General features: G+C 38.1%; 3 protein-coding genes across 4 annotated transcripts; 1 reads left to right on the top strand and 2 right to left on the bottom strand.

Annotated features, from left to right (window-relative positions):
* Window positions 1-1,961: 1,961 nt before the first annotated feature.
* On the bottom strand, window positions 1,962-12,909 carry gabra6a (gamma-aminobutyric acid type A receptor subunit alpha6a). 2 transcript variants are annotated; one of them, XM_079893097.1, is made up of 10 exons: window positions 12,455-12,909; window positions 12,228-12,334; window positions 12,006-12,073; window positions 11,508-11,728; window positions 11,262-11,344; window positions 10,613-10,756; window positions 9,917-10,069; window positions 8,127-8,374; window positions 6,452-6,681; window positions 1,962-3,279 (listed from the first exon to the last, which is right to left on the bottom strand). In XM_079893097.1, the coding sequence occupies exons 1-10, from the start codon at window positions 12,487-12,489 to the stop codon at window positions 3,267-3,269; spliced, it is 1,302 nt and encodes a 433-aa protein (XP_079749223.1). In that variant the 5' UTR covers window positions 12,490-12,909; the 3' UTR covers window positions 1,962-3,266. The 2 variants fall into 2 exon arrangements, with proteins under 2 accessions (XP_079749223.1, XP_079749224.1); XM_079893098.1 differs by having other exon boundaries at window positions 6,452-6,597; window positions 12,455-12,594.
* A 1,096-nt stretch (window positions 12,910-14,005) lies between these two features.
* On the top strand, window positions 14,006-18,343 carry nudcd2 (NudC domain containing 2). Its single transcript, XM_079893113.1, has 4 exons — window positions 14,006-14,369; window positions 15,919-15,967; window positions 16,043-16,194; window positions 17,651-18,343. Exons 1-4 carry the CDS (start codon window positions 14,181-14,183, stop codon window positions 17,732-17,734), a joined length of 474 nt encoding a protein of 157 aa, XP_079749239.1. The 5' UTR covers window positions 14,006-14,180; the 3' UTR covers window positions 17,735-18,343.
* On the bottom strand, window positions 18,049-25,789 carry ccng1 (cyclin G1). The gene is made up of 6 exons (XM_079893105.1): window positions 25,350-25,789; window positions 23,426-23,689; window positions 23,052-23,305; window positions 22,484-22,562; window positions 22,294-22,404; window positions 18,049-19,098 (listed from the first exon to the last, which is right to left on the bottom strand). The coding sequence occupies exons 2-6, from the start codon at window positions 23,687-23,689 to the stop codon at window positions 18,907-18,909; spliced, it is 900 nt and encodes a 299-aa protein (XP_079749231.1). The 5' UTR covers window positions 25,350-25,789; the 3' UTR covers window positions 18,049-18,906.
* Window positions 25,790-27,781: the final 1,992 nt, after the last annotated feature.

Raw genomic sequence — 27,781 nt, 5'->3', positions numbered from 1 at the left:
CAATCATGGCTTAAAGCTGCAGTCCGTAGTTTTTCCTCTTTGTCGCCATCTCTGTTCGAAATCTGTCATTGCATTTACCGCCCCAGTGTGAATACTGTCATTCGGAATCACAGATTCTACTTGTCATCTGAACAAGTAACATCCACTTTTGTTCTGACCAACTAAGGGGAAAAAAGCATTGCAGTAAATTGCGATTAAATCTAACGATCTCTTATCATATCACGTCAAACCATGCAAATTATACTTTGTTCTCAAATTGTTAATGTTAAAGGAACACTCCACAGTTTTTTCATATTAAACTATGTTATTCCCTTAACTAAGACGAGTTGATACATACCTCTCTCGTCTCAGTGCGTGCACTCAATCGCTCTGGCGCGCGGCGACACTTTGATAGCACTTAGCTTAGCCCAGTTCATTCATTAGGGACCAAACAGAGATGAAGTTAGAAGCGACCAAACACCTCCACGTTTTCCCTATTTAAATACAGTTACACGAGTAGTTACACGACCAAGTATGGTGACACAAAATAAAACGTGGCGCTTTTATAAGCGGGTAAAAAGTATAACTATAATGTATGGCGGAATAGCACTTGGGACCTGGGAGCACTTCGACTCGGCACATCACGGTGGAGTGTTCCTTTAACAGCATCAGCATTGTGTGACTACATTTAATGTGTATTAGGGGTACCTGTAGTTCAGTACTCCGTAACTGTATGAATTAAGCGTACAAGTGTACTTTACATTACTGTTACATAACTGTTACATAATTGAACCATTGAAATGTCTTACCTGTCCAACAGAAAAAAAGCCGTCTCTGCGTTCGTTTTGAACCCCTTCAAAACACGGAGTTCACGCCACCTTTCAAAAGCCCTTCCGATATTTATCCTTGTTTTCGCATGGGCCCGGTTGCAGTCTCTTTTTTTCTCTAGCCACTCTGAAGTCTGAAGTCTTTTGCGTTTTACAACGGGTGAATCTCCAACGCTATCGCACGACCAATTCGTACGAATTCGTACGAGTGATAAGAAAGTGGCTAATTCGTACGAATTCGTACGACCTCACTCGTACGAATTTGTACGATTTGTCTAAACCCACGTGATGGGTAGGTTTAGGGGCGGGGTCAGGGGTAGGTCATTCGTATGAATTCATACGAATTGGGCAATTTGTAAAATATGTACGATTTAGCAAAAATCGTACGAATTCGTACGAGTGAGGTCGTATGAATTCGTACGAATTAGCCACCTCGTAGAATTCGTACGAATTGCCGTGAGATCAGGCTGGAATCTCCAGTTGTCTCTGGTGATTGTCGTTTAAACCTTTCTGGATCCGCCATCAAATTGAAAAGTTTAATTATATCAAGTGCTGTGAGAAAAGACTATAAATCTCCACCTCCAACATCCTCGCACGCAATATAGCCTACTAGCCGAGACTCCTTCTTTATGTGTACAGATGTGACGTAATGGCGCAAAGACATGCTCGGATTTCCCACGGAAATCCACCAGTACCATTGGAATTAAAAACATTATTACAAACTTACCTTTTTGAATCGAGCTACGGCAAGCAGATAGTTTTGAACACTGGCTGGTTATGTACTTGCTCAAAAATGTATTTTGGATAATTCTTAACCCAAAAAAGTTACGGACTGCAGCTTTAAGATAGTCCCAGACTAAAATGCATGTTTGAGCTGTTTTAACTGAAAGCAACTTGCACTGTCTCTTAAAATATGTCAGTGTCATTGTTTTGTCTCAAGATACACACCAGTAATATTTGTTTCTAAGGTACGTTTATAAAAGCTACTTAAATGTCCTAATTGAACAAAGGCATAATCCTGGCTTAATCTAAACCCTGTCTGTGAAACCTAGATCTGTTAAAAGGTTATTTTGTGAAGGTTCAGGAGTTTACTACTACTGATGTAGATGACCTCAAAACTACACTGAAAAAATTTGGTTGAATTTTTTTTTTATTGTGAAATTGCTTGTAAATTTTTACAATTAGCCTATTTACCAAGAAATGGCGAGTAACCCATTTAATTAAACATGAACTTTCTAAGTAGAAAGAGTGAAATAATACTTTCAAAATCTTTATTTAAACTTTGAAAAAAAACAACAACATATTTTACAGTGTTATAGACATGAACTAAAACCCACACAAAAATTAGGTCTTCAAAAATGAAATGTGTATTTCTGTGCCATTAGAGTTCCATTAAATGGAACTGCGAAAATAATCATCTTTAAACATGACTTTTTTAATGTTTATTAGATTGCATGAGTTGACCATCAGACAAATAAACATATAATGGAAAAAATATCCTAATTACGAATTACGTTGATACAAATACACATTATGCAAGTACAAGTATAATTCAGTAAATGAATGTACTTAATTCCTGAGATTTACATTAGCACTTGCATGTTTATTCTTCAGTGCCACATTGTCTCCTCCAAATGAGGTTTAAAAGCCATTTATGATGTTAAGCATAATTATATTATGAGTTGTCTGAATTCATGAAGACATCAGCAGCAGGCATCATCATGCATTACTGGGCATATGCATGTTCTCCCAACAGAGAGAGCCGAGAACTAGATGCACAGAGAAACATCAGAGAACATCAAATAAACCGCGAGCCGAGAACGCATATTAAACATCCACCCCCCACACTGAGATTTACTTTATCCCTCTATTACAGCGCCACCGCGTCAAGAGAATCACCATTCGCTTCTGAAAACGCATGCGTGTGAATGGTGTTGGTAAAAGTTCAGTTCTATGGATACACTTTTTCTCCTTTATTTTCAAGGCGAAATCTTTGAAGCTGTCAGTATAAACCCACTGCTTTTGATCTAGTGTAGTGCGAGCCGCGTCTCTGTAGAGGGCAGGCCACTGAAAGCATTGGTTCAATGTTGCATCACCACTTAGAGCTGCAGATTATGTCATCAACTCCATAGTGTGTTACACACACACATGCAGAAGAGCAGAACTAGAGAAGAACTAGAGCAGAACCAGAGGAGGGTTTCCAGTGTAGTATAACGACGTGGCCCTCGGCTGTGAATATAAAGGCAAGTGGAGTGGAAAGTATGTATAGGTGATAAAATGCAAAAGGAACAGGATCAAATGCTTGTCAAATAGTGTCAGACAGGCGCGTGCTCTATCAGGGATGAAGTTGCTAGATGACGAAAGTGAGAGACGGAGAAAGAGAGGTCCAAAGGAAAGCACACCCTTTAACCGAGGACACAATCTTTCCGCTGAATATGTCTTGTGCTTCTCTGGAGAAACTCACTCGTTCTCCCTGTGGAGATAAAACACAACAAAAGACAAATACAAGATCAGCAGAGATGAGAACGTGGCATACAAGTGTTCACAGCCTCACACACGCTTTCATCGCCTGTATCCTGACGTCAATGATTAATGTTTGATGAAAATCATTTTTTTCCGTGTGAAATCGGGATGGTAATGCGCAGAGCGATGGCTCGATGCCATTTTAAGACGTACATTATTGCATCTTATATTTCAAGCAGTACATTGCAAAGGCCTCAAATGACTGCCTTTAGCTCCCCTCAGGAAACAAATAATGAAACTTTAGCTTTTGAGTTTGATAAGTGACTATTTTGAGAGGATGTGTTGATTTTCTTGATTCGGTAAATCTCACGCCTTCGGCATTGAGGGAAATTTGGGATTAAATGTGACGTTTGCTTCATGGTCCCTTTGAACATATCAGATGATTCAAGCATTTGGTGGAGAAAAAAAAATCTAGCAGAGGATCTTTTTTTTTTTTAAAGAGTTGGCCCTAAGTGATGAATCTTGGATAGGGCTCTAACCTCAACAACCGCAGGAACAGGGTCACCCAGAAGGAACATCATCTCTCCTGTTTTCACCTGCTCAAGTCCTGCGGCTGTTTTAGGTTCAGAAATTATTCATGTATTTACAACCGTGTGCCATCATAGTATCCTGAAAAACACATCTACAGCATTCTATGTAGCTGGGATGAGAAGATAAGCTACAGAGCAGATATAAATATGAAAAAATAAATGCCAAAGAATCCGCGATTCAACTCCTTGTCCCTATAATATATCTTGCAATTATGGCCTATAATCAAAATGCTATTGCATTTTTTTTTAAGATCGTGAGACTTAATGGAGTGCTTTATTATATTATAAATTTTGTCTCATGGGTTTGTCCTACAATTTTCATGTTAGACAAGTTAGTCTTTTTCTTAGTCAGCTCCATTTGCTATTAATTTAAGCTGCGTTCACATCATGCTGTAATTACCGCAATTATTACATGACAACCCGGATATTCTATTCGAAGCTGATCATGTAGTTAAACTTGGAATTACAAAATAAATCTGTCATTTGTGTTATCAGTGGACAAAACTATAATACAACAAGTAGCTTTCATAATGCATAAACCTTTTTAATATACTTCCAGGGATGGTTCACCCAAAAATGAAAATTCTGTCATTAATTACTCACCCAAATGTCGTTCCAAACCCGTTTCGTTCATCTTCTGAAAATAAATGAAGATATTTTTGATGAAATCTGAGAGATTTCTGTCCCTCCATTGACAGCTACGCAACCACCACTTTCAAGCCCCAGAAAGATAAAGACATTATTTAAAAAAACAAAACATGTGACTCCAGTGGTTTAACCTCAATTTTATGAAGCAACTCTAGCGCTTTGTTTGCACACAAAAAAAACATAATTTAAAACTTTATTTACTAAATATTAATCTCCAACGCTTGTTTACGAGAGCACTACGATTAATGTTTTGTAAAGAAAGTGGTAAATTATGTTTGTTTTGTTTTCGCATAAAATTGAGGTTAAGCCACTGGAGTCACATGGATTTCTTTAATAATGTCTTTACTACATTGAAAAGCTTGAAAGTGGTAGTTGAGTAGCTGTCAATGAAAGGACAGAAATCTCTCAGATTTCATTAAAAAGATCATCATTTGTGTTTCGGAGATGAACAAAAGTCTTACGGGTTTGGAACGACATGAGTAATTAATGACAGAATTTTCCATTTTTGGGCAAACTAACTCTTTAATACACAAAATGATTTAGCTTATTAAAGTCTGGATAAAGCGGAAATTGCAATAGTTTTTTCTTCCCTATTGTGATGTATATCCAAGTGAAATGGCTTATCAAACGAGAAAAAATTGGGACTTGACTTGATTTCGTCCATCAGGAATTGATTGGATCGTTGACATTTGCTAATTGTTGCGATCTCATGTGATTGACAGGCTGCTGGAATATAAGGATTATTGTCCTAATACGAAGAAGAGGGGAACTTACTGTTTTTGATTAAAGATTACGAGGGCATATGAATTAAATTACAATAATGAATATAAATAAAATAAAATATAAATAAATAAATATTATAATAATGAAGTGCACAGATACATTATTTATAATAAACACTGCAATATTCCATTAAATAAAAAAAGAATAGTCAGTTTTGATTTCATGGTGACTTTAAAGGTGCAGTAAGCGATTTCTGAGAAACGCTGTTGAAAGTGGATCACAACACACTTGTAGCCAATCAGCAGTAGGGGGCGTATACACTCATGATGGGGGAGGAGAGAGAGTGAGCAAGAGGGAGATTTGAAGAAAGACTGTAGAAAGAGAGATGGCTGAGAGACATTACAAAAGAGAAAAGCTCAGAGGAATATCACTGGAAAAAGAAGGGCTATGATCAGGCAAGAGCTTTAAGATCCATGTTAATATTAGAAAAGATTTCCAGCGCTGGAGAGACATAAGCAGGAAGGCCTGAAAATGGACGCAGAGGTTGCTTTGTTTCTGCTTCATACGTGAGTAACATGGTTTTGAGTGCGTGCTGCTGGCGACTAACAACAAACTCTTACTTGGATACTCTTGTGTACTGTATGCTTTGCTACAGCTACAATAAAGAGACATGCGCTCTTGCATTGCGTGTTCGTGCATTTTGGGGGCGGAGCAATGAAGGGAGGGGTGTGTTTGTTTGGGTTGATTTCAAATATCAACAGTGTTCAGCAATGACTCTCAGAAATCGCTTACTGCACCTTTAAGCAGGAAATTAGACATTAGTTATCCAACTCTGGGCTAGCTGTACTAAACTATATTCTATGTCTTTCATTAATCTCGCATTATTAAGACATTAACAATAGTAAATTATATGAATTAGTAAACAGAAATATTACAAGACAACTACTGCCATTGCCATTTTGAGTGTTTGCGTTGCAGCGAAGTCTGAGCTCTCCGAAAATTCAGTTTACAAGTTGTAATATTTTAAAAGTTCAACGAGGACGTGAACACTTTTTTCAGAAATATCGTAATCACTGTAATTCTGACATTGTGTTAATGCACCTTTAATCTCATTGCTGTCTAAAAGAACCAATTGATTAGTGATTTCCTCCTTTATTACTGAGAGAAAGAACACATAAATGAACAGAAAACACTAAGAACTATAGTGGTGTGAGCACAGACCTGGGCTTTTCCAAGGTGTCCTTGCTGAGGTAGATGTACCAGTAGATGAGGTTGAAGATCCCAAAGGCCAGAGGAAAGAGGATGCGGGCATACTCGTCTATAGTACTGGTGCCTGCCAGCATTATGTTGGGTGGGACAGCTGAGCCCTGAAGGAAGATGGGAATGCGAGTGATGGGCACCTCAGACACAGAGTCTGCCTTTCTTCTACGACTATAGCCATCAGTCTGAGGCTACGACGAAAGAAAAAAATAGGTCAAGAAACTGACACAAAACAAGCTTTTATGCACTTTTATGGACTTCAAAATAGAAACAGCCATTCACTGCCATTATAAAGCTTGGAAGAGCCAGGACTTTTTTTTTTAATAAAACTCTGTTTGTCTGAAAGAAGAAAGTCATTTACACCAAGGATGACTTGAGGGTGAGAATATCATGGGCTAATTTTCCTCTTTGAGTGAACTATCCCTTTAATTACAGTATTTTTGATCCAGTATTTTACAGTAAATTTAAGCTAAATCCATAAAACCTATAATGTAGCTACAATATTTTTTATAGTAAAATTCTGGCAACACATCTGCTGCTTATTTACCATAAATTTCACAGAATTTTGTTTTTTACAGTGTGGTGAAATTGACCATTGCTCGAAACCCAGTCATTTTAATAGAAAGCCACACAATCATGACATTCTCGTTAGGGCGAAAGATCTCCGAACGCTAGATTTCATAACAGGTTCAAATTTTCCACGCGAATTCGCCACATCGGCCAAAAGAGAGCTGCTTGGTTTGACTTATGCTAATGTGCCAAATCACCTACACTGTAAAAAGTGAACAGTTGGATCAACTTTTTATCGTTTTTCACAATAAAATGTGATAATTTAAGTTGAGAAAACTTAATTTCTTTAGGTGTTACCAATTGAAGTAATTTTTTTAAGTTGATCCAACTGTTCACTTTTTACAGTGTAAATAGCCAAATATCTGCTTAATAATTGCCTAGCCGTCAAAATATCGGTCACCTGCTAATATATTTTATTGTCCTTAATGAAAATAAGATGTTAAACTACCTACGCCCTTCATGCTGGCGCTTAATGTGGTCATATTTCTTTCCTCTTCCAGTCTAAGCCAGAGAGAGAACTGGAGCAAACGGATCCACAGCACAGGTGAGAGATTATAGGAGTCATGGCTCGCAGTTTTAATACGGGGGGCTATTTTTAAAACACCAACCATGAGCTCCCCGTGTGAGAGCGGTCCCGGGAGACGCTACACGCCTGTTGAATTACCATTTCTAACTCAGCACAACAGATAAGAACTACAATTCACACGTGGCTGCGAGAGCTGCACAGAGCAGGTAAATGACTCCTCACGGAGGAATGAACACCTGAACAAAGTCGCTTCTTAACACAGCAGTGGACACATTAAAGGTTAGGCCATGTGCTATGATTAGTAATGCGTGCTAAATATGTCTTTAGAGGCATTTAACCAGCCCTTTAGGAGGCGCATGTATGCAGCTGCAGCGACACTCGTTTAGCATCACAATAACAGTGACACAGTTCACTGGTTTGTGAAGAGCAGCGCTCGTGTTGTGCATATCACCCAACCAGGAGCTCTGTCAGCTGTGGTTTTCGTCCAGAGAACAGTGTTAATTACGCTCTGCCTAAGTGAGGCTCACAGGAGATAGTTACCGTCTCTTCATCATCATCGCTGCCGTGGGCTGTGGACTCCAGAATGGAGGCCATGGAGAGCTTGCGTTTTTCCCTGTTGGCCTCGAGCGTGGCAAAGTAGTTGACCGCGGCAAACTCAACGAGGGCCGAAGCCACGAAGGCAAAGCAGACGGCGATGAACCAGTCCATGGCGGTGGCGTAGGAGACTTTAGGTAGTGAAGAGCGGGCACTGATGCTTAAAGTGGTCATGGTGAGCACAGTGGTGATTCCTGAAGGTCAGAAGGGACTATGTGAATGCTCACAAGTACAGATATACATGCAAATATGAGAAAAAAGCAAGAAACAGTGAGAACATGAAACAAAAGCAGAGAGCATAGGTATACATAACTAGATTTAAATTCCTGAAGAAATGTGATAACCTTTCACATGCGAGAATGTGTTGGTTTGTGTTTTTCTATGTACTAACTCAATATTACAGGTTTTAACTGTGGTACTTTTTAATGGTTTTACTTTTACTATGGTCACTTTTTAATGTCGTGTTAGCTGACGCCTTCGTCTTGTTGTATTGTGTTAGTTTAGCAAAATCATCTGCTGAAGTCTATTGCAGATGTAGATAGCCTATCAGATATGGTATGAGTAGAAGTAATGAAAATTACAAACACATAGCATTCTTGCAGTAAAATTATAATGAACATATATTCCATAATAAATGTTTAAAGGGTAGTATACTATATTATTGTCATGTGACGGTACTATATCCGTCATATGAGCTAATCATCAGGCTCAACATCAGCATCAGCAAATCATTCAGGGTCATCATTCTGGAAATAAAAACTATTTTGCTATTTTAATTCCCTTTTTGTAAAAATGCAACATTTGGCAGAGTATGATCAAATAATGAGTCAAGACATAAAAAACTGAGGCTGATATTACTTCCAGTTCGTTCATCATTCTAAAAATAAAAGGTCAAGTCAAGCACATTGTACCTTTTTGCAGTGTACTCTATAATACAGCACATTTTTGTAATTCATCATTCTGTTATTGCATGTATACAGAAAAACTGCATACTTAGCAAAGTATGCACACTATGTATTGCAGCAACAATAATAGTAGCATGTTATTCCATAGAATAAATATGGATAGCATGTGGTGACTGGGATGGAGGGCTAGCAGCTAATGGAAAACTTTGCAATTGATATGAAACAAAATATTTTTGTTATTAAATGTTCTATTTTACATCAGGTAGGGTCACAATGTTAAAACTGCACTTTGCATTTCATATTGAAACATTAAAATATGACATGCACCAAAAGTTTTAGGAAATTTTAAGAATGACATTTTTTCAGCAAGGATGCATTAAATTGAGCAAAAGTGACAGTAAAACATTTATAATGTAACAAAACATGTATATTTCAGATAAATGCTGTTATTTTGAACTTTCAATTCATCAAAAGATCCTGAAAAATATGAATCACAATTTCCACAAAAATATTAACTGGCACAATTGTTTTCAACATAATAAATGTATCTTGAGCATCAAATCATCATATTAGAATGGGTTCTGAAGTATCATGTGACACTGAAGACTGGAGTTATGATGATGAAAATTCAGCTTTACCATCACAGGAATAAATGACATTTTAAAATAGCTTAAAATAGCTTTTTATTGTAATGCCATTTCATTATTTCATTATTTTTATCAAATAAATGCAGCCTTGCTGAGCATAAGAGACTTGGTGTTCAGTGTAGATGTTCATTGTCTTTTTAATACTCAAAGAAATATGAACATTTAAAAAAAGACACACTCGTACCAGCCACTGTTCGAGCCGGGACAGACTCCTTGTTGATCCAGAATGCGACTTGTGACAGGACAACCACCATAATTAAAGGGATGTACGTTTGGATAAGATGGTAGCCAAGCTTTCTCTGAAGATAGAAATGGACAACCTGGACCGAATACAGACCTAGATGGTGCCAAGAGATTAGAGGAGGACATTAAAGAAGACAAATTATGCAGCCTGTACACATCCATATGATGCTGTGATCAGGGCCATTTGGCCAAACTGGTTTCCAAAACATTTAGAGAGAATTTTGGCTTTTGACTCTTAATTTCTGTCCTTAATTACAAGAAAAGACAAAGTCAGAAGATGAGAGGTAAGCTTTAGGGGCACAATCCTTTCTTTTAGGTGCCTGATCCATTTCCACAGATATGATGGGTACGTAGCAGGTGGTCCCTGCCTTTTGCCTGCCCAGAAATTTCTCATTACTGAGCCCCTGGTCATCCTCGGGACACGCAGTTATTTTTAAAGACAGACATCATGAATTAGGCCTGATCAGTTAAGCATCTTAGATTGCCTCTCAGAGGGAAAGCTGCCCGGGGATCAGCCTGACTTGTAGCTCTTAACACACACAATTAGATAAGTCATTCTCCGTAGCAATAGTACAAGACATTTGGCATGCTACTTCTGAAATATTCTGAGAAAACCAAGCAATAACTAAAAACATACCTGTACTGAATTTATATGTTTCACTGAACAAGGTCTGGCCCAAAAGATCATACTGAAGTAGGCTTGATGATTCTGGAGGAAAATCTACAGATGCCAGAAGACCCTTCCTCCATGTGTAGACAATTTCCCGATTAGTGTAAGCATCTGAAGGTATAAGATTGAAAAATGGTGGGTGGATGGCTGTGGATGGATTGATGGATGGATGGATGGATGGATGAATGGATGGATGGATGTGGATAGATTGATGGATGTGGATGGATGTGGATGGATGGCTGCGGATAGATGGATGGATGGATGGATGGATGTGGATGGATGGCTGTGGATAGATGGATGGATGGATGGCTGCGAATAGATGGTTGGATCGCTGTGGATGGAGGGGGATGGATGGATGGATGGATGGCTGTGGATGTGGATGGATGGATGGATGTGGATGGATGGATGGATGGCTGTGGATGGATGGATGAATGGATGGCTGCGAATAGATGGTTGGATGGCTGTGGCTAGATGGATGGATGGATGATGTGGATGTGGATGGATGGATGGATGGCTGTGGATGGATGGATGGATGGACTGTTTGATTGATTGATTGATTGATTGATTGATTGATTGATTGATTGGATGGATGGATAGACAGACAGATAGATCTTACAGCTTCCAAACAGGAGAGGACATGTGTGCCCATCCATAGGAAAGTCCATCAACACCATTGGACATTCTGCACTTACAGTTAGCCTAAGATATAGAGAAAACAGGTATTATTAGGTGACCCAAATGATATAAGATCTTAAATGCGCAGCAAAGGAACATCTTTAACATTTGTATTGTTCAAAGGGAAACTAGCCAATTTTTCAAGGGTTTCCTATCAAGTGTTGTTCAGCTCATCTGGTTGTTTTACCTCATGGTGTAAAAGACTGTTCCATTTTGCATGATCCGGAACAGCTTGTTAGGAGTCGTCGTGTTGTGTGCGTGTGATCTCCTTGCATTGCGAAAAAATGTGTCAGGTGTCCAGATCTTGTCCACCATGCGGTTGTTCAAAGGCAAGATTTCAATGGGCCCCTGAAAGGCTAACCTCTCATCAACCCACATTTGGCGGAAAAACATATCCATGGTGTACTCCTGAGAGAGAGAACAATTTATTTCTGTGAATCATGTTCTGATTTCATTACAACCAATATGAATTCATAATTTGAGTTCTCTAAGCATATTGTGGAAGATGCTTGACATACTGATATTAGTATATCAGTATAGACATTTGCACCATGACAGACTAAGTTCAGCTTATTATCTACTTTAGCCACAGGACCGGAAGCACTATAACAAAGTATTTTGCCAGTGATGTGGAATTTGTACATAAATAACACAATACAATAAAGTTTAGGCTGTATTTTCTTACCATATTAACATCAGATACTGGTCCAAAACTTGTCACAAATATGTCTGTTTTGACCTCAGTTACAGAGACTGTAAAGTTAATCATATGTTACACATACATGCAAAAAATATGACTCAGTCATAATATTATTACAAAGTTCATTGAAATACATAATGAAGGAAGCGTCATAGTATAGAAAATCTTAATATTACATTATTTCAATGCCGTGAGGCCAATGCTTACCCCCAGATCCTGGCCTCAGCCGATTGTCATAACCCTCAAGAAGTCCATCTAGGATCCGCGTTATGTTTTCTGAATTTATCTTTTGCTTACCTATTACATTGGCAACACTAAACGGAAATAAAAACCCCATCTTGATTAGTCATTTCAGTGAATTTAGACCTTAAATTAAATAAAGCATTAAAGTAAACATTCAAAGTAAGTATAATTTGCTTAATCCATTAACTTACCTTGAGAGACATAACAAGACCAAAAGAAAAGCCATTTTAGTGGCAAATAATAAAGAAATTAATTCACCTGTCAATATTTAAAAGTCATAATGTACTGTATAATGCTCTACAGATGAACTGAAGCACTGTCTTGTATGTATGGCTGGCAGGAAATGCAGGGCTGTATGTGAAGTAAAAAGCTTTGAGGATAATCAAATTAAGGGATCAGGAAAATCCACTTGCTTTTTTAAGCAACAGGTTAAGAGTAGTTCAACTAGCAAAAAAAATATCAACTAGCAAACTTATTGCTAGATTTTGAGCTTCACTAAACATTGCAGTGCAGTTGCCCTGACTTTCCCAAACCACGGAATAAATACATTTATTGTCAGGCCGTAGATATGTATACATAGAAGTCACATTCGACCGCTCCAGACACGTCGACGCGCCCGCCATCTTGGAACAGTCAGCGTGTCATCACTCACAGTAGAATCAATGATGCCACGTAGCGTCTGGTTTTGAAACTGCCGAGATTTAAATTTCTGAAGAAATGGGATAACCTTTCACATCTGAGAATGTGTTTGTTTGTGTATTTATATTTATCAACTCTATATTACAGGTTTTTATACTATGTTAACCTTTTAATGTAGTATTAGCTGACGCCTTCGTCTTGTTTTAATGTGTTAGTTTAGCTAAATCATCTGCTGAAGTCTATTGCATATATAGATATTCATACATGCGTCTAACTACGGTTGCAGACGCACAGACAACTCGCACTCATGTTCACGGACTTTGACCGTTCCAAAAGGGCGGACGGCTTGTGGGCGGAGCTTAGGTGGATGCAGAACTCGGTTGAGTGGCCTGACATCTACACTTACCTGATAGAGAAACCAAGCATAAAGAGAAACTGAGGACATATAAATCTTTAGATGCCTATAACTATGTGCTGAATGGTCACGTACAAGACTTGTGTTGTGTGCGTGTGGTACGATCCGAAGCTCTACCAAGGCCAGAAGACGACCATGTAAAGAGTGACATTACAGTGCAATTTTAATGATGTGAATATTTTCTAGAAATAAAAATTCCAGATACAGCAAATTCATTTTTTAACTATGTAGTTGATTATTCTTTCTTACCAGGTTCTTCATAAAGTCTAGTCACAAATCAAACACAAATAGGCTATACAATAATAGTCACAATAGTTTAAACATTATGCGATACAATTTCAAATTGGAGCCTGCACTCCGTCCATTCTTGCCCCCAACAACACAACAAGATGACATTTAATTATAATAATAATATTTTAAGCTCATTCGTATGTAGCCGAATCAGTGCAGGTTTGTATTGGCTGTCGCCAGTTTTCCTTATTATTATTTTTTTTATTATTATTATTTTTTTTTTTTTTTTTTAACAGATATAACCACAAATACATAGTTGCAACTCAAAACAGAATTAAACACATACACAATAAATAAAAATAAAGATTATTTTTCGACAATGACCGACTGGCTGTACATATCTCCTACTTAGACGAAGCTTTCCAAACTAACTCTTGTTTACCTGCTCTCCAACACTAGATGGCCCACATGATCCGCCATGCCACAGCATTCCGCTGCAGAAGAAGACACTTAGAGATATTGCCAGAATGTATGAGAAATATATTTAGTTTCTGCACTGTAGCAATAGCTGTTATTGCAGCTGATGTGCGTTTGTAGGATCTCACTGATGAGAGGCCTGTGAAACGAGCAGTATGTCAGTGCATTTTGAGGAGAGGAGTGGTGTGATCCCGTGTAAAACAGCATGGGGCTCGTGGTATCAGACTATGGAAGAGGTTTTCATCGAAGTCAATGTTCCTCCTGGTACTTCAGCCAAAGAGATCAAGTGTAACATCGGGAGCAAACAGATAGAGCTTCGTGTGAAAGACCAACAGATCTTCAAGGTATGATGATGAGCATAGAAGAGACGAGGAGGAAATTAAATCTTTACGAAGTGTTAAGATTAACATATTATTAATATAGAGACCAGATAACTTTTCGTGGAGAGATGTTCGTGTCCTGTATAATGTTCACATCGACACCTAACTATATTAAAAAATAAACTTTGACAACTTAATACACATAACTGACAATCAAAATGGACGTTACAGCCTTCTAAAACCTAAAAATTAATTAGTGAATGAAAATATATGCTTTTCATGTTCAACTTCAGTTTTTGTAGTATAATGTGCTCTGATGTCATTAAAATATACAATAATAATAGTTAAAATGTAAATAAATAAAAAACAACATTTAGAACAGTAAAATACGTTTTATGCTGTATTGTTTGTGCACATACACACTAGTATACATTAGCAGTGCCTGTACAGAAATCTCAAATTCTACTAACTGGACATTATCCAGATTTGCACATTATCTCTCAGCTAAAAGTTTAATGGAATGATCTGTTACTATAATATTCATTTATGTTATTTTATTACACATTTTATGTAAGCATGGGTGTCTTGTGTCTGGTTTCTATCAAATAAATATTTTATATACCGGTATGTGATTTGGGGGCAATACATATTATTACATAAATATTGGGTAACACTTTAGTTTAGGGTCCAATTCTCACCAGTTGCTTATTAGCATGCATATTACTATGACATTGGCTGTTTATTAGAACTTCTAAAGCATATATTAATGCCTTATTCTGCATGACAATACTCTACATCCCTTAATCTTACCCAAAGCTAAACTTAACAACTACCTTACTAACTATTAATAAGCCGTAATTAGGAGTTTGAGGCAAAAGTCGTAGTTAATAGTGAGAATTGGACCCTAATCTAAAGTGTGATCAAATATTGTAATAACAAGTTTCATATAATTTCATAATAAATTGAATCAGATGGTTTTTTTTTATATAGGAATATTGCAAATGTAAATCACACTTATTAATGTCAGATGATTTAAAGGGTTAGTTCACCCAAAAATGAAAATTCTGTCAGTAATTACTCACCCTCATGTTGTTCCAACCCCGTAAGACTTTCATTCATCTTCGGAACTCAAATTAAGATATTTTTGATGAAATCTGAGAGCTGTCTCACTCCTTCATAGGCTGCTAGGTAATCGATATCTGCCATCCCAGAAAAGTTAGTAAAGTCATCGTTAAAATAGTCTAAGTGACTACAGTGGCTCAACCATGAGTTTATCATGCGACGAGAATACTTTTTGTGCGCAAAAAAATGACCAGCGTCAGCCAATAGTGAGCCTACATTCTGTCGTACAACCCAGAAGCGCTTCGCTGTTACGCTACGTCAACAGCTTAGGAGAATGACATGGAAGAGAAGAGATAGTTGAATAGAGTCGTTATTTTCTCCTGCGCCTCTATTGTGTGCTGCAATGTGGCATAGGCATGTGGAACGTCCCACTGAGGTACACGTTGCTGGTGATGCTAATGGAAACTATCAGCTACTTCTAAATATTAAATTGTTTTCTGTCGTCTCGTAGGGGAAGCTGTTTGGATCTACTGTCGGCGACGAAGCAACATGGACGTTAGGTAAGACTAAAATCCATTTACATCATGTTGGAGTAAATAGTGCATGTAGCTTGTTGTCTTTGTTGTGCCATGCAGAGGACAAAAAAATGATCCAAATAGTTCTCATGAAGACGAACCGAGAGGCTGGGAACTGCTGGCAGTCTCTTCTGGAGGGAGAGTACGCGGCGGACCCGTGGGTGCAGGATCAGATGCAGAGGAAGCTGACACTGGAGAGGTTCCAGAGAGAGGTGCGGATATATTCCACTACACTTCATTCAGATGTACCTCAAGGTCTCATGAACAACCTCCGGAATTAAAAAAATATATAAATGTATATATTTGCCAAATTAAGTCAAACTACATTTCAAAAGTTTGGGGTCGTTAAGATTTTTTAAGACGTTTTTGAAAGAAGTCTCTTTACACGACACCGTTTTTAAGTAAAAACGTAACTTTTTATGTATTTCGGCCGTTCATTTACATGACAGAGGCATTTTGGGGGCCTGAAAGTGAGTTTCAGAGTGCAAGTTTTTGAAAACGATGCCGTTATCGTCTCCGTGTAACTACAAAAACGGGAATTTATGAAAACGGTGACATCATGCGCATTACACCGTGTCCTAACTACACGCAACGCGACACGCGATAAAAGGTATCTTTTCCATGTTAATCAGAGTTTTTGTCCTAACCAGGCGCAACAGCGACACGCAACATTTCTAATTTAGAAACGGTTTCTATTTTTCTGCGACGTCGCGCTGGAACATCAAACACAAAGTGTGGCGATGATAATCTCAGGCACTGTTTATGTTCTTTATTTAATGTTAAAAGCGTGAAATGTGACTTTGAATATCATTTAGTGCTCCAGCTTTGTAGCTGTAAAAGCAACAATGGATAATTCACCTCAGATCTTGAAATTAAACAAATGGAAACATGAACGTTAAAACTGTGAACAAACAAGTGTATTATTTGACGAAGATTGTTTTAGTAACTCAGTAGCCTATGTATTTTTTAAATGGTGTAATATTTGTGAATTTTATTATGTATCTACTTATCCATTTTCTTGCGAGTGCCGTCAAGATTGCCGCGAGACTCTGCCCACACGCTGTTCTGATTGGCTGTGATTTTTGATTGACGTTGTGGCGTCTCACTTTCGCGTCGCGTCTAGTGTGGACAGACACACTGCCTGTCGCTTGAATCTTATCGCGTCGCGTGTAGTTAGGACACGGTGTTACATGTTCATTCTATAGGCGTGTAGTTTTTCTTCAACTACTGGCTTGGCAGCAGGAAACTGTTTTTAGTTGTTTTTGTGGACGCGTGTGAACAGGGATCATTTTGACATCTGTACGCAGAAAAAAATGCATTTTTAGTACATTGTCATGTAACAGTGTCCTTATGCGCAACAAAAACTGTTATATTGTGAGATATTTGTACAATTTAAAATAACTTTTCTATTGTAATATATTTTAAAAATGTAATTAAATGTTATCAAAGCTGTATTTTCAGTATCATTGATCATGATTTAATGCTCAAGGAACATTTATCAATTTTGAAAACAGCTGTGCTGCTTAATTTTTGTGGAAACAGTTATGCACTTTTTCACAGGATTATTTGATGAATAGAAAGTCCTAAAGAAACTTGACGAATCTCTTGTAAGTGTCTTTATAACTGAACAGTATTGTATTCATTATTTATACCTTCTGTTTCAAACAGAACCCTGGATTTGACTTCAGCGGGGCGGAGATCTCCGGGAACTTTCAGGGCGGTGGACCAGATTTCTCCAGCTTGCAAAAATAAAAGGACTACTTTCAATGTACTTGGTGTAGTCTTACCAAATTGCACCAGTTTATTTCCATTGAGAACATTTTCCACATTTCTTCCTTTGGTTTTAAATATAATCGCAATGCTATCTGGCTACTGAGATAAAGCCATAATCTAATCACAAGCAGCCTTTGACTCGAGTCTTTATGGTGGTTTTAATTTGCCAAGGTTTTTTTGTAAATGCAGCACAGTGGTTTTAAAGACTATTGGCTCAACCATCCTTTAACTTTCAATAAAGTTTTTCAAGCACTTATTAAATGGCTTTTCTCAAAACACCACAAACAAGCATGTTTCGCATTTCAATACAGTTTTATTGAAAGGTTCAACTACATCACTTTGCAAAATGCTGCCAAAACAAAGGAGTCACTTGCATTAAATTCAATCCATTTCAACAGTTTTATTTATACCACTCATCTTTGTTTGGAGTTGAATTTATACCAGGTATAAAACAAATGGTCATGTTACGTAAAATTGTAGTAATAACCAAATGTAAAATAAGCTTCAGCCTGGTTAGTTAGTAATTAGCTATTTTCTTCCTATTAGAGGCGTTAAATCAAGTTAAAACCTGTATTTCCATAGCCATCCAGATTTCATCATGCCACATTAGAAAGCAGAATGCCAAAATAAAAGAAAAACAAAACAAAAAACCATCTCATTTTCATCACCTTGGGTAGGAGTGTGCATTACAACAGCTGACAACCTAGGGTGGGAGTTAAGGGTTTTGGGCCTGATCTCTTGGTTCTGATGTTGTCTTGAATCTCAAAACCCTTCTCCCTCCTCTTCCACACAGTGGACTGAGGACCTAGGCGGTTCTATACTTCATTGCTTTAAACAACCAGCGCTTTTTGCGCCGATTCAAATGAACATGTGCAAGTCTTACCAGTGAAACCCATCTGATAAACTTGCTCAAACCCACCCTTGACTAGTAATCAAGATTGAGCCAGTGTGGATGTTAAATAAATACAATCACGGCAGGTGTCATAGAGGACATAAAGACTGAGGAAGGAATTAAAGTTAGCAGAAATGAAGCGCTTTAAAGAAATTAGTGTTGGGTGTCCATAGCATAGATTAAAGTATTAAACCAATCACACGGTTTTCCATAGGACTGAATTAAGTTGTTCAGTCATGGGCACTCAACACTAACAGTCTTAATAAGCGGATTCAGGAATCGTGGGTAGATGTGCAATCTTGTAGTAACTATGCTTCAGTTGTCTGGCGGTTCTACCCGAAATTATCCATCGCAGTCTCTGGCCATTCGGTTTCAGGCACTTGGTGGTGGCGTATTCAGCCAGGCATTTAGCAACAAGCTCCCTCATGCAAACCAGGTCTCCAGCTTTAACCTGAAATGCAGAAGCAAAAAAAACACAAAATCACAAATGAGTATTTACTTCGTAATGTTTAATCGAAATATCAAATTCTCTCTGGCGATGGGTGCACGACTTCTCCAATCTTTTAGTCGTTTAAATAGTGTGCCTCCAGTTTTGAGTGCAACGCCCACATATCAACAATCGTTGCATAGAATCAATCCCCACCCAACATTCATAATTTGTCTGTGATGCATTTTTGCTATTCGCAGTCCAGAAGAGAGAGGCAGAGGCCCTGTCCCACAGGCGCACTTCATGCGGACTTTCGGTCTTGTGGACTTAAATTGCGCGTGCTCGCAGAGTCTATGAGTCCGTAGGCCATCCCATTCAGCATTTTAACGCACTGAAGTGTGCTCAGCAGCGCCTCCTTTGTACCCTTGAAGCGGTCTTCGGCGAATCCCGCATAGATGCAGGCTCCACGCACTTTAACTACCCAGGAATCCTTGCGAAAGGTCAATCAGACAACGGATGGGAGGAGATTTCGCTTACGGACAATTGTTGACATGGCTGAGAAGAAAATATCACGTTTTTTATGACCTAGATGTACATTTTACCAGTTGTTACCTACAGTTTATACAAACATTATGGTCATCGACCAGTGGTTGATGTCTCAAACATAATAATAGTGCGTTGAATAATACGATCACATATGATTCATTAAATAAATAGAACCGAATGTCAGTCATATGTAAACATAGTATGAATATTGAAACCTGTAAATACATCTGAAACTCATGCACATTTTCATTATGTGTTAAAATTGTAATCTTAGTTCAAATGGAACATTATGTATTATGTACAACTGTATACATCATTTAAATAAGCATGATGTATTGTCTAATGCCCAGGTGGCATGCACAATATCACAATATAGAACTGTAAAATTAGGCTGTGTAGTTGACATGGAGATAAGACGGAGCATAAAAATGTGATTTCTCCTGTCCAACAACAACCAGACCATTATTTCCGGCGTGACAATCGAGTCGGTCCCAAAAATACCTCTCAATGCACACTCGTGGACTCGCACTAAGGGCCCTATAGGTCTGCACTACATGACGTCACCAAAGTGTGGACTCTGAGGAAGTCCACAAGTCCGGAGTGTGCCATTTGGGACAGGGCCAGAGATCTCCCACGCACAACACGACAGCCCCTATTTAACAAGTGAAGATGGAGGACAGAACTAAACATCCAGGCGCAAGAGATGCAGTTCCCAAGGCGGCGCGCTCCGAAACGGACCACAATGAGACAAGCGAATTATAGTTCGGGCTTCGTGTGAGCGTCTAAACGATCAATTATACACAAAATGTCAAAAACCATCGGCTTGGAAATGAATTTAACACAGTTTATGTTAATGAGCATAAATAGTTGGGAGAAAAATATGGTGCATCAGTAGATGATTCATGATAGAAAGACTAGCTTTTTAATTGTTTCCCCTGGTCCTCCATGACGGCTTCAGTCACATCTGTGACACTGACCAATAGGAGCACAGAAGCACTTCCGTACACAGCTTTCAAACATGGCGAAACGAAAGGGAGACGACCGTATTGGTGCTGCTAGGAGGAATTATGCAATGGAGGAGGTTCATAAGCTATGGCAACAATACTCCAGCCTTTCTGTTGTTTCTTTGAGGTACTACCATGACAGAGTGAAAAAAGATAAAGGCTGGCAAACGATAACAGAGGCGCTTCTGCAAACCGGCGAGTACTGGAATTAGCATTAAGCCAACACACCACTTCGGTAGTTTGTTGAGTCTTGTTTCCAGAAGTCAGTCTCTAGTTCGGCCTTCTCGATGACATCACGCATGTCGTTATAGACCTCAAGCGATGATTGGTAGGGAAGCAGTGTGTAGTCTGACATGTTTCTGGTCCACGACACGAATTTAGGGGTCAAAACGCATAATCTGACACAGTGACTACTGTAACAGACAAAAACATTGAGTAGTCTGAACCAAAGACTATAGAATAACACATGACATGTCTCTCGTACTGTTTTAAACAGGTAAAAGTGCAACGCTCAATATGGGGGAATAAGTCCCGCCTTTTAAATAAAAGCCAATCACAGATTGGTAAAGTCATCGCGTCACTGCAGATGCCGCTAGAAGCTCTGGTTTCTATAGAAACAGTCAGACATGCGTTTTGATTTTTATGCCGTTTAATGTTGATGATGATCAGATTATTTTACATATGTATCTGCGTTCATAGTGCCATCGATGGGTTCGATAAGGAGATTCAGTAATCTTTCAAAAGATGTGTAATGGGCTTCCACTGCGCATGAGCGTGATCCAGCCTGAAAAATTGTGTTCTCTCTCATGATTTGAGCGTTTAGAAACTAAATTTATGAGACAGTTCTTGTCAGATTTAATTGGGGATTTCAAAATAAGATATTTAATCATAAACTTGGCAAACAGTTTTGGAGAATTTGAAGTTTCCACATTCAAAGAGATAGGAGCTGCACTTGCATGCCCGAGAGGCGTTTCAAAGATGGCCACCGAGTGAAATGACTTGTCTTAAAGGGACTTTGTCTGAACCCAGCATAACTGGTTGCGCAACACACTTCGCTTATGTCTCCACCTGATTTCCCAACCAAGTAAACAAGAACTTCCCTGCCAGCGTGTTTTTTAAAAGTTAGCTGCCAGTGCATTATTTTTCATCATTTTCACAAATATTTCATGGTATACATTTTGTTGTATGAATATCTAAACTAGTTATTCTAGCTTCTAAATTCTTTTTTAACACTTGAATATGGGTAAGTTTCATAAACATGCAACACTGAGCAAAAAGCTTAGAGAGAGGGAAAAAAAAACAACACATTTGTCCAAGACTACATCTGGGTCGCATTCAGAATGATGATCAAAACACAGATGGAGTAGATCAAAAGAACACAGTCCTAAAGCACTTCCTGGGTCGACATTTCATTCGGTAATGTTAAGCAGTTTTGATTTATATGCCGTTTAATGTGGATGATGATCAGGTTATTTTACATATGCATCTGCATTCATAATGCCATCGATAGTTTCGATAAGGAGATTCAGTAATCTTTCAAGAGATGTGTAATAGCACCCAACTGTTAACAGTGAAAACACGAAAAGCCACGAAAATTCCATCAATGGTGGGGAAAGAGTTAAGCAGCAGCCATTTGTAGAAATCAGTAAATCTGCTAAAGGAAACTCACAGACAAACGCTCCTGTAGACCATCTAGAGCCTCTTTCAGAGCCGGAACTGGCTCACACTCGTGCTGATCCTCGATCTCCAGGGCCAGAAGGGACAAAGCAAGCAGTGAAGGCTGTAGAAACAGAATTATAGTCAAACTCCAAACATACTTTGTTTAGATATCGAACTGTAGAATGGTCCAAACAGCTTACCTTTATTTTAGTGAAAATAAAGGAGCAATGGCAAGCTTTCAACTGAGCCTCAAGCCTCTCAATGTTCAGAATCCTCTTACTGAAAAGAAACATTGAAACATTTCAGTAGGTCTACTAAATCATTTAAAACAGGTTATGCTTATTTTCAAGAAACATACACATTCAAACATGTGGGTAATAATGACTGTCTGAAAGACTAAGAAATGAATACTTTATTCAGCAAGGATGCATTAAATTGATCAAAAGTGACAGTAAAGACATTCATAATGTTACAAACGATTTTAATTTCAAATAAATGCTGTTCTTTTGAACCTTCTATTCAAAGAAACCTTTTTAAAAAAAAAAACTAAAAAAAACAGTTTCCACAGAAATTAAGCAGCACAACGGTTTTCAACATTGATAAATAAATGTTTCTTAAGCAGTAATGATCACAGGAATAAATTACACTTTGAAATGTATTAGAATAGAAAACAGACACTTTAAACTGTAATATTCCACAATATTACATATTTCTTACCAACTTTTTAACTGCTTTATATATACACAAACACAAAGTCGAGCCGCTCACCTTTCTGCGTCCATCTTCTCTTGAATGTGAGAGTGAAAGAATCTGAGGAAGTGAAGGGCAGTTGGAGCTTTGACCTTCCAGTAGAGCTTTTCCAGAACAATCTTCTCCATCCTCATCATGTCATGGACCGTAAAGCGATTCTGACTGATCCTGATGAGGTCACTGGCCAAAGGAATATTCCTCTCTTCTTCTGAAGTCTTCACAGCGATGTAGAAGCAGCAGAGACCCACACAGGACAGATGTTTGGGCTGAATCTGAAGAAAAGACAGGGGCCTACAGATAAAACCTCTTTGATTCATATTCAGAAGGTCAAATACTGAGATGATTAGGCCCATTGGTATAATAAACATTTAAATTTGTCCAAAAACACACACCTTCACCACAGCCAGGAATCGATCTAGAAGATTCACAGCAAGGGAGAACGTATCCCCACTAAAGCCGAAGAATCGTGTCAAGGACAGAAGCTCTCTCACTTGAAAGTCTCGAAGCTTGACAGTCATTCTCAGACCATTATCTTGAGCAGACTCGATAACTCGGAGTCCACTGAGTTTGGGCTGATATCTGGCTTCTTGGTCCAGAAGAGCTTTGAGCTGGATTGCAAAAGGCAAAGCCCCTGCTCCGGTAACCTTGTCAATCATCTGAAATTATAATACAACAACATTTAGAATTAAATTATAAACGCTAAACTAAAGCACTTTTTAAGATAACAGCAAAAATAAATTCTTCATTGTGGATAATTCAGCCATGTACAAATGTGGCATGTTGTTGAATGCTTCTATTAGACGGTTTTCCATACAGACAATTTAACATGGGATGCAAATACAAGCTGAAAACATCTGACCTCAGCACTACTAGTACGATAAAGTAAATAAGAATCGAAGTAGGCCAAGTTATGATACACCTAGTGCTCAAGTGTTCCCAAAATATCTGATTTCAGAATATTAAAATAAAGTCTTACACCTGTTTTTAAAGACATCAAATGATACCTTTGTAACAATGCAAGTTAAAGGGTTAGTTCGCCCAAAAATGTAAATTCTGTCATTAATCACTCACCCTCAAGTTGTTCCAAACACGTAAAACTTTCGTAAATTTTCGCAACACAAATGAAGATATTTTTAATAAAATCTGAGAGCTTTGTGAAGTGTAGGCAACTACACTTCAAAAAAAGTTCATAAAGAGATCGTAAAACTAATCCATGAATCGAACGGTTTAATCCAAAATTTCAATCGCTCAATTTCAGACTCAATCGCTTTATATGACAAACAGATTGAATTTAGGCTTTTTATTCACATAAACGTTGATCAGCGAACATAAACAGAAGCTCAACCGAACTGCCTAATGCACAAACCTCATTGGCTCTTGCTAAAGCTCAAACGTGCTGCGTAACACCGGAATAAACTTAATTGGTTCTCGCAAGTTAACATAAAGCCATCGAGTCTCTTCAGAAAATTGACTAAACCTTATTCAAATGGATTAGTTTTACAATCTCTTTATGAACTTTTTGAAGCATCAAAGTATTAGAAGTTAACTGTCAATGGAGGAACAGAAATATCTCAGTCTTCATTAAAAATAACTTCATTTGAGTTCTTATGATGAACAAAAGTCTGAGGGTGACATGAGGGTGAGTAATTAAAGACAGATTTTTTTTTTTTTTTTTTTGGGTGAACTACTGCTGTAAGCTAAAATGTGTTGTGTTCATATTGAGCGCTTTGAGAACGAGGGTCTAAATACATGTCCGGGCATGTCCAGACTTACGAAACTATTAGAGCACTTCAATATCCACGCTTTGACAATGTACTCAACGCAACAGTGCTTATGTTTTACAACGTAGTCTTTAATTTCTGCGTAACTCAATGGTGTAAGTCAGAGCTCGAGACTACTGGCTCACTCGTGCGCGAGGGCCGCTGGTCATGTCTGGGCATGTCCACTAACCAAACAGTCTATGCTAACAGTTAACGTTACTAACCAGCGAGTTAATCATGTTTGTGCTCCGTTTAAGCCGTTCAACTACACCTGGTTTTGTTTCAATCGACTTAATGTTAAACTTTAAATCAATATATTCACATTAACAATTTAGCTTACATTTCCAAGCCATAACGTTACATTTAACGTTCTAGCGTACGAACATAGAGAGGCTTCTGTTGTTTTACGGTGGTGGAGAACATTTGTAGGCCTGATCAACCATCAGTTTAAAATAAACATCTAGAGCTTGAAAAAAACATATCGTAATGTAATAAGTACACTGCGCCTTTATTTATAAAATCTGATATATTAATAATAAATTAATATATTGCTTACCTTTTGTAGATTTGATGATCTGATTAAAAACAAATATATAAAGCTTTGATTTTTATGAAATAAAGTTATTTAAAAATAAAAAAGAAAGTTCAAAGTACGTAAGTTTAAAGCAAGATTACTTCTGCGCCTTGCACACCCCAACCCTTGGCGTCAGGCAATGACGCGCAGGATTCTTCCATGTTATATACTCCGAGAAAGTCCATGTCCAAACATAGGATCACCTTATTGGGCAGTGCTGACACAGAGCTCCGGATTTCTAAATGCCTATTGGTTCAGGTTTGTCTGTACGCTTTGACCACGCCCCCATCAGGCAGACCGAGGCGGGGTTTAGTCGATTCCCAGTGCTGTGAAAGGGATAGTTCACCAAAAAATGAAAATATTGTCATCACATACGAACCCTTTTTCCAAACCTGTATGAGTTTCTTTCTTCTGTTGAGCGCACAGAATATTGGTAATCAAACAGTTGACGGCACCCATTGACTACAATAGTATATTTTTTTTCTTCCTACTATGGTAGTCAATGGCTGCCTTCAACTGTCTGGTTACCAATATTCTTCAAAATATCTTCTTTTGTGTTCAACAGAAGAAAGAAAATCTTACAGGTTTGGAAAAACTTGAGGGTGAACATTTTCATTTTTGGGTGAACTATCCCTTGAAGTCAAGCTCATTGAGCTCATATGATATAAGCTCTAAAAATACACAAAGTAAAGGCATTGGGTTATGAAACAGAAACAGATGGAAAAAAAAGTCTGTATTAAATCACCACCATAACTATGTGACACTAAAATCCCCACTGTAACTGCCCAAAAAAACAAAACCTCAAAGCATCAGTTAACCTCACATGAGCACAATATTTCTTATTCAATAAATACAAAATGAATAAATAACTAAAAATAAAAACACATTAAGAATACAACATTTTATTAAATAATGATTACATTGAAACAAAATCAAAACAAAATTGTCTTTCTATTTCTATTGTCTTTGAGAAGCTTTTCACGTTCTAGAATGTTCTAGAAGGTTCCAGGCCAGGGTTACAACAACAACACGAGTTCGCCAAAACAACAAAACATCTGAGCATACATAAGCACTGTGACTGTGACTCAAAATGGTCAAGCAAACAATCAAAATGACTAGATAATAGAAATACAAGTTACATGCACATAGTCTTCATTTACAAACACATGGTCCAAGTTCACAGACGACATTCATATTCCAAGTAAAAATAAGAATACAATTATTTTCTTAATAAGATAAGAAAAAAATTAATGTGTGAGATATTTATAAGGTGTTAAGAAATCAGAATGAAGAAATAAGGCCTGTGTTGATATAAAATAAATTTGCTAGCTTGGGCTGCTTAATGTTTCATTACCAAAAGATGGCGCCAAACGTAACTACAAAAACCTTCACACCAAAAGCCAAGGATGAAATCGACATTTTCCGTTCAAAGAGCATTTATTTGCAAGCATGCTAAGATCTTTTTAAAGCATTTCTCATGAACACGGATAATCCGACAGCCTCTTGCCCTAACCCTCCTCACAGCTATTTCTAGAATTAGACGACATGACAATCTGACAGCTCTGATGCAGCTGCCTTTCAGACAGCACTCGATTTACTCCAAGACGCTCCTAAAGAGAAGAGATCCCCCAGAGCCAAGGGTTATATGCCTGCCTTTTTCACAAGCTTTCCATAGAGATCATTTTAACCCAGTGCCCAGTTACGAAACTGAGCTCAAGGATGAGGGAAGCAGGTATAGCTTTACCGCAGTTAATGAGCTGTGCGGAAACACAGCATGGGAGGCCATTTTGCTTTCAGTCCTTCACTTTGAATGTATGCATGTATGCATATACGTGCATGGACAAATTGCAATAAATGGCTCGATCTGGGATGTTAAACAGGCATAATTATAGCTAGGCTACTAATTAAGGATCCTACTGTATTCTGCACTTGGCTCAGTGTACAATATCCTGCAGACCATGGCTGATCAATATGCTTATCGGATGCAGGGCTGATTTGAGAATGCTTAATTATTTCCTACTGATTGAATATTCTGATTTTTAAATAATCCTCTATTATAAAATGGGGCAGCACACTTTAAGCCCCCTGTTGCCTTGTTTGGGTGCAAAGCATGCATACTCAAAGTCACAGCTTGAACAGGAGACCAGACAAGAATCCTGCTGTTTGCAGCACATGGCTCATTATTGAGATTCATCTGCAACCCTCTTTTTTTGCTGGAAAGCTTGGCAAAATGACATTAAGACTCCAGGCCATGGCTGAACTGAAAATGCTTGACTTGAACATGGCTGATCTGATAGCGACTGACAGTGCACAGATAGTGAGGGAAGCTAAGCAGGTGATCCTGGCCTTCATAGCTGACAGGGAACATCCTCAGAACCTTAGCTAACGTTCTTTAGTTAAAATCCTTCCAGTAT

This window comes from Squalius cephalus (assembly GCF_949319135.1).
Source record: "Squalius cephalus genome assembly, chromosome: 14".
Lineage (NCBI taxonomy): Eukaryota > Metazoa > Chordata > Actinopteri > Cypriniformes > Leuciscidae > Squalius > Squalius cephalus.
The sequence above is the reverse complement of the archived record's forward strand: the minus strand, read 5'-3'. Positions and strand labels throughout refer to the sequence as shown.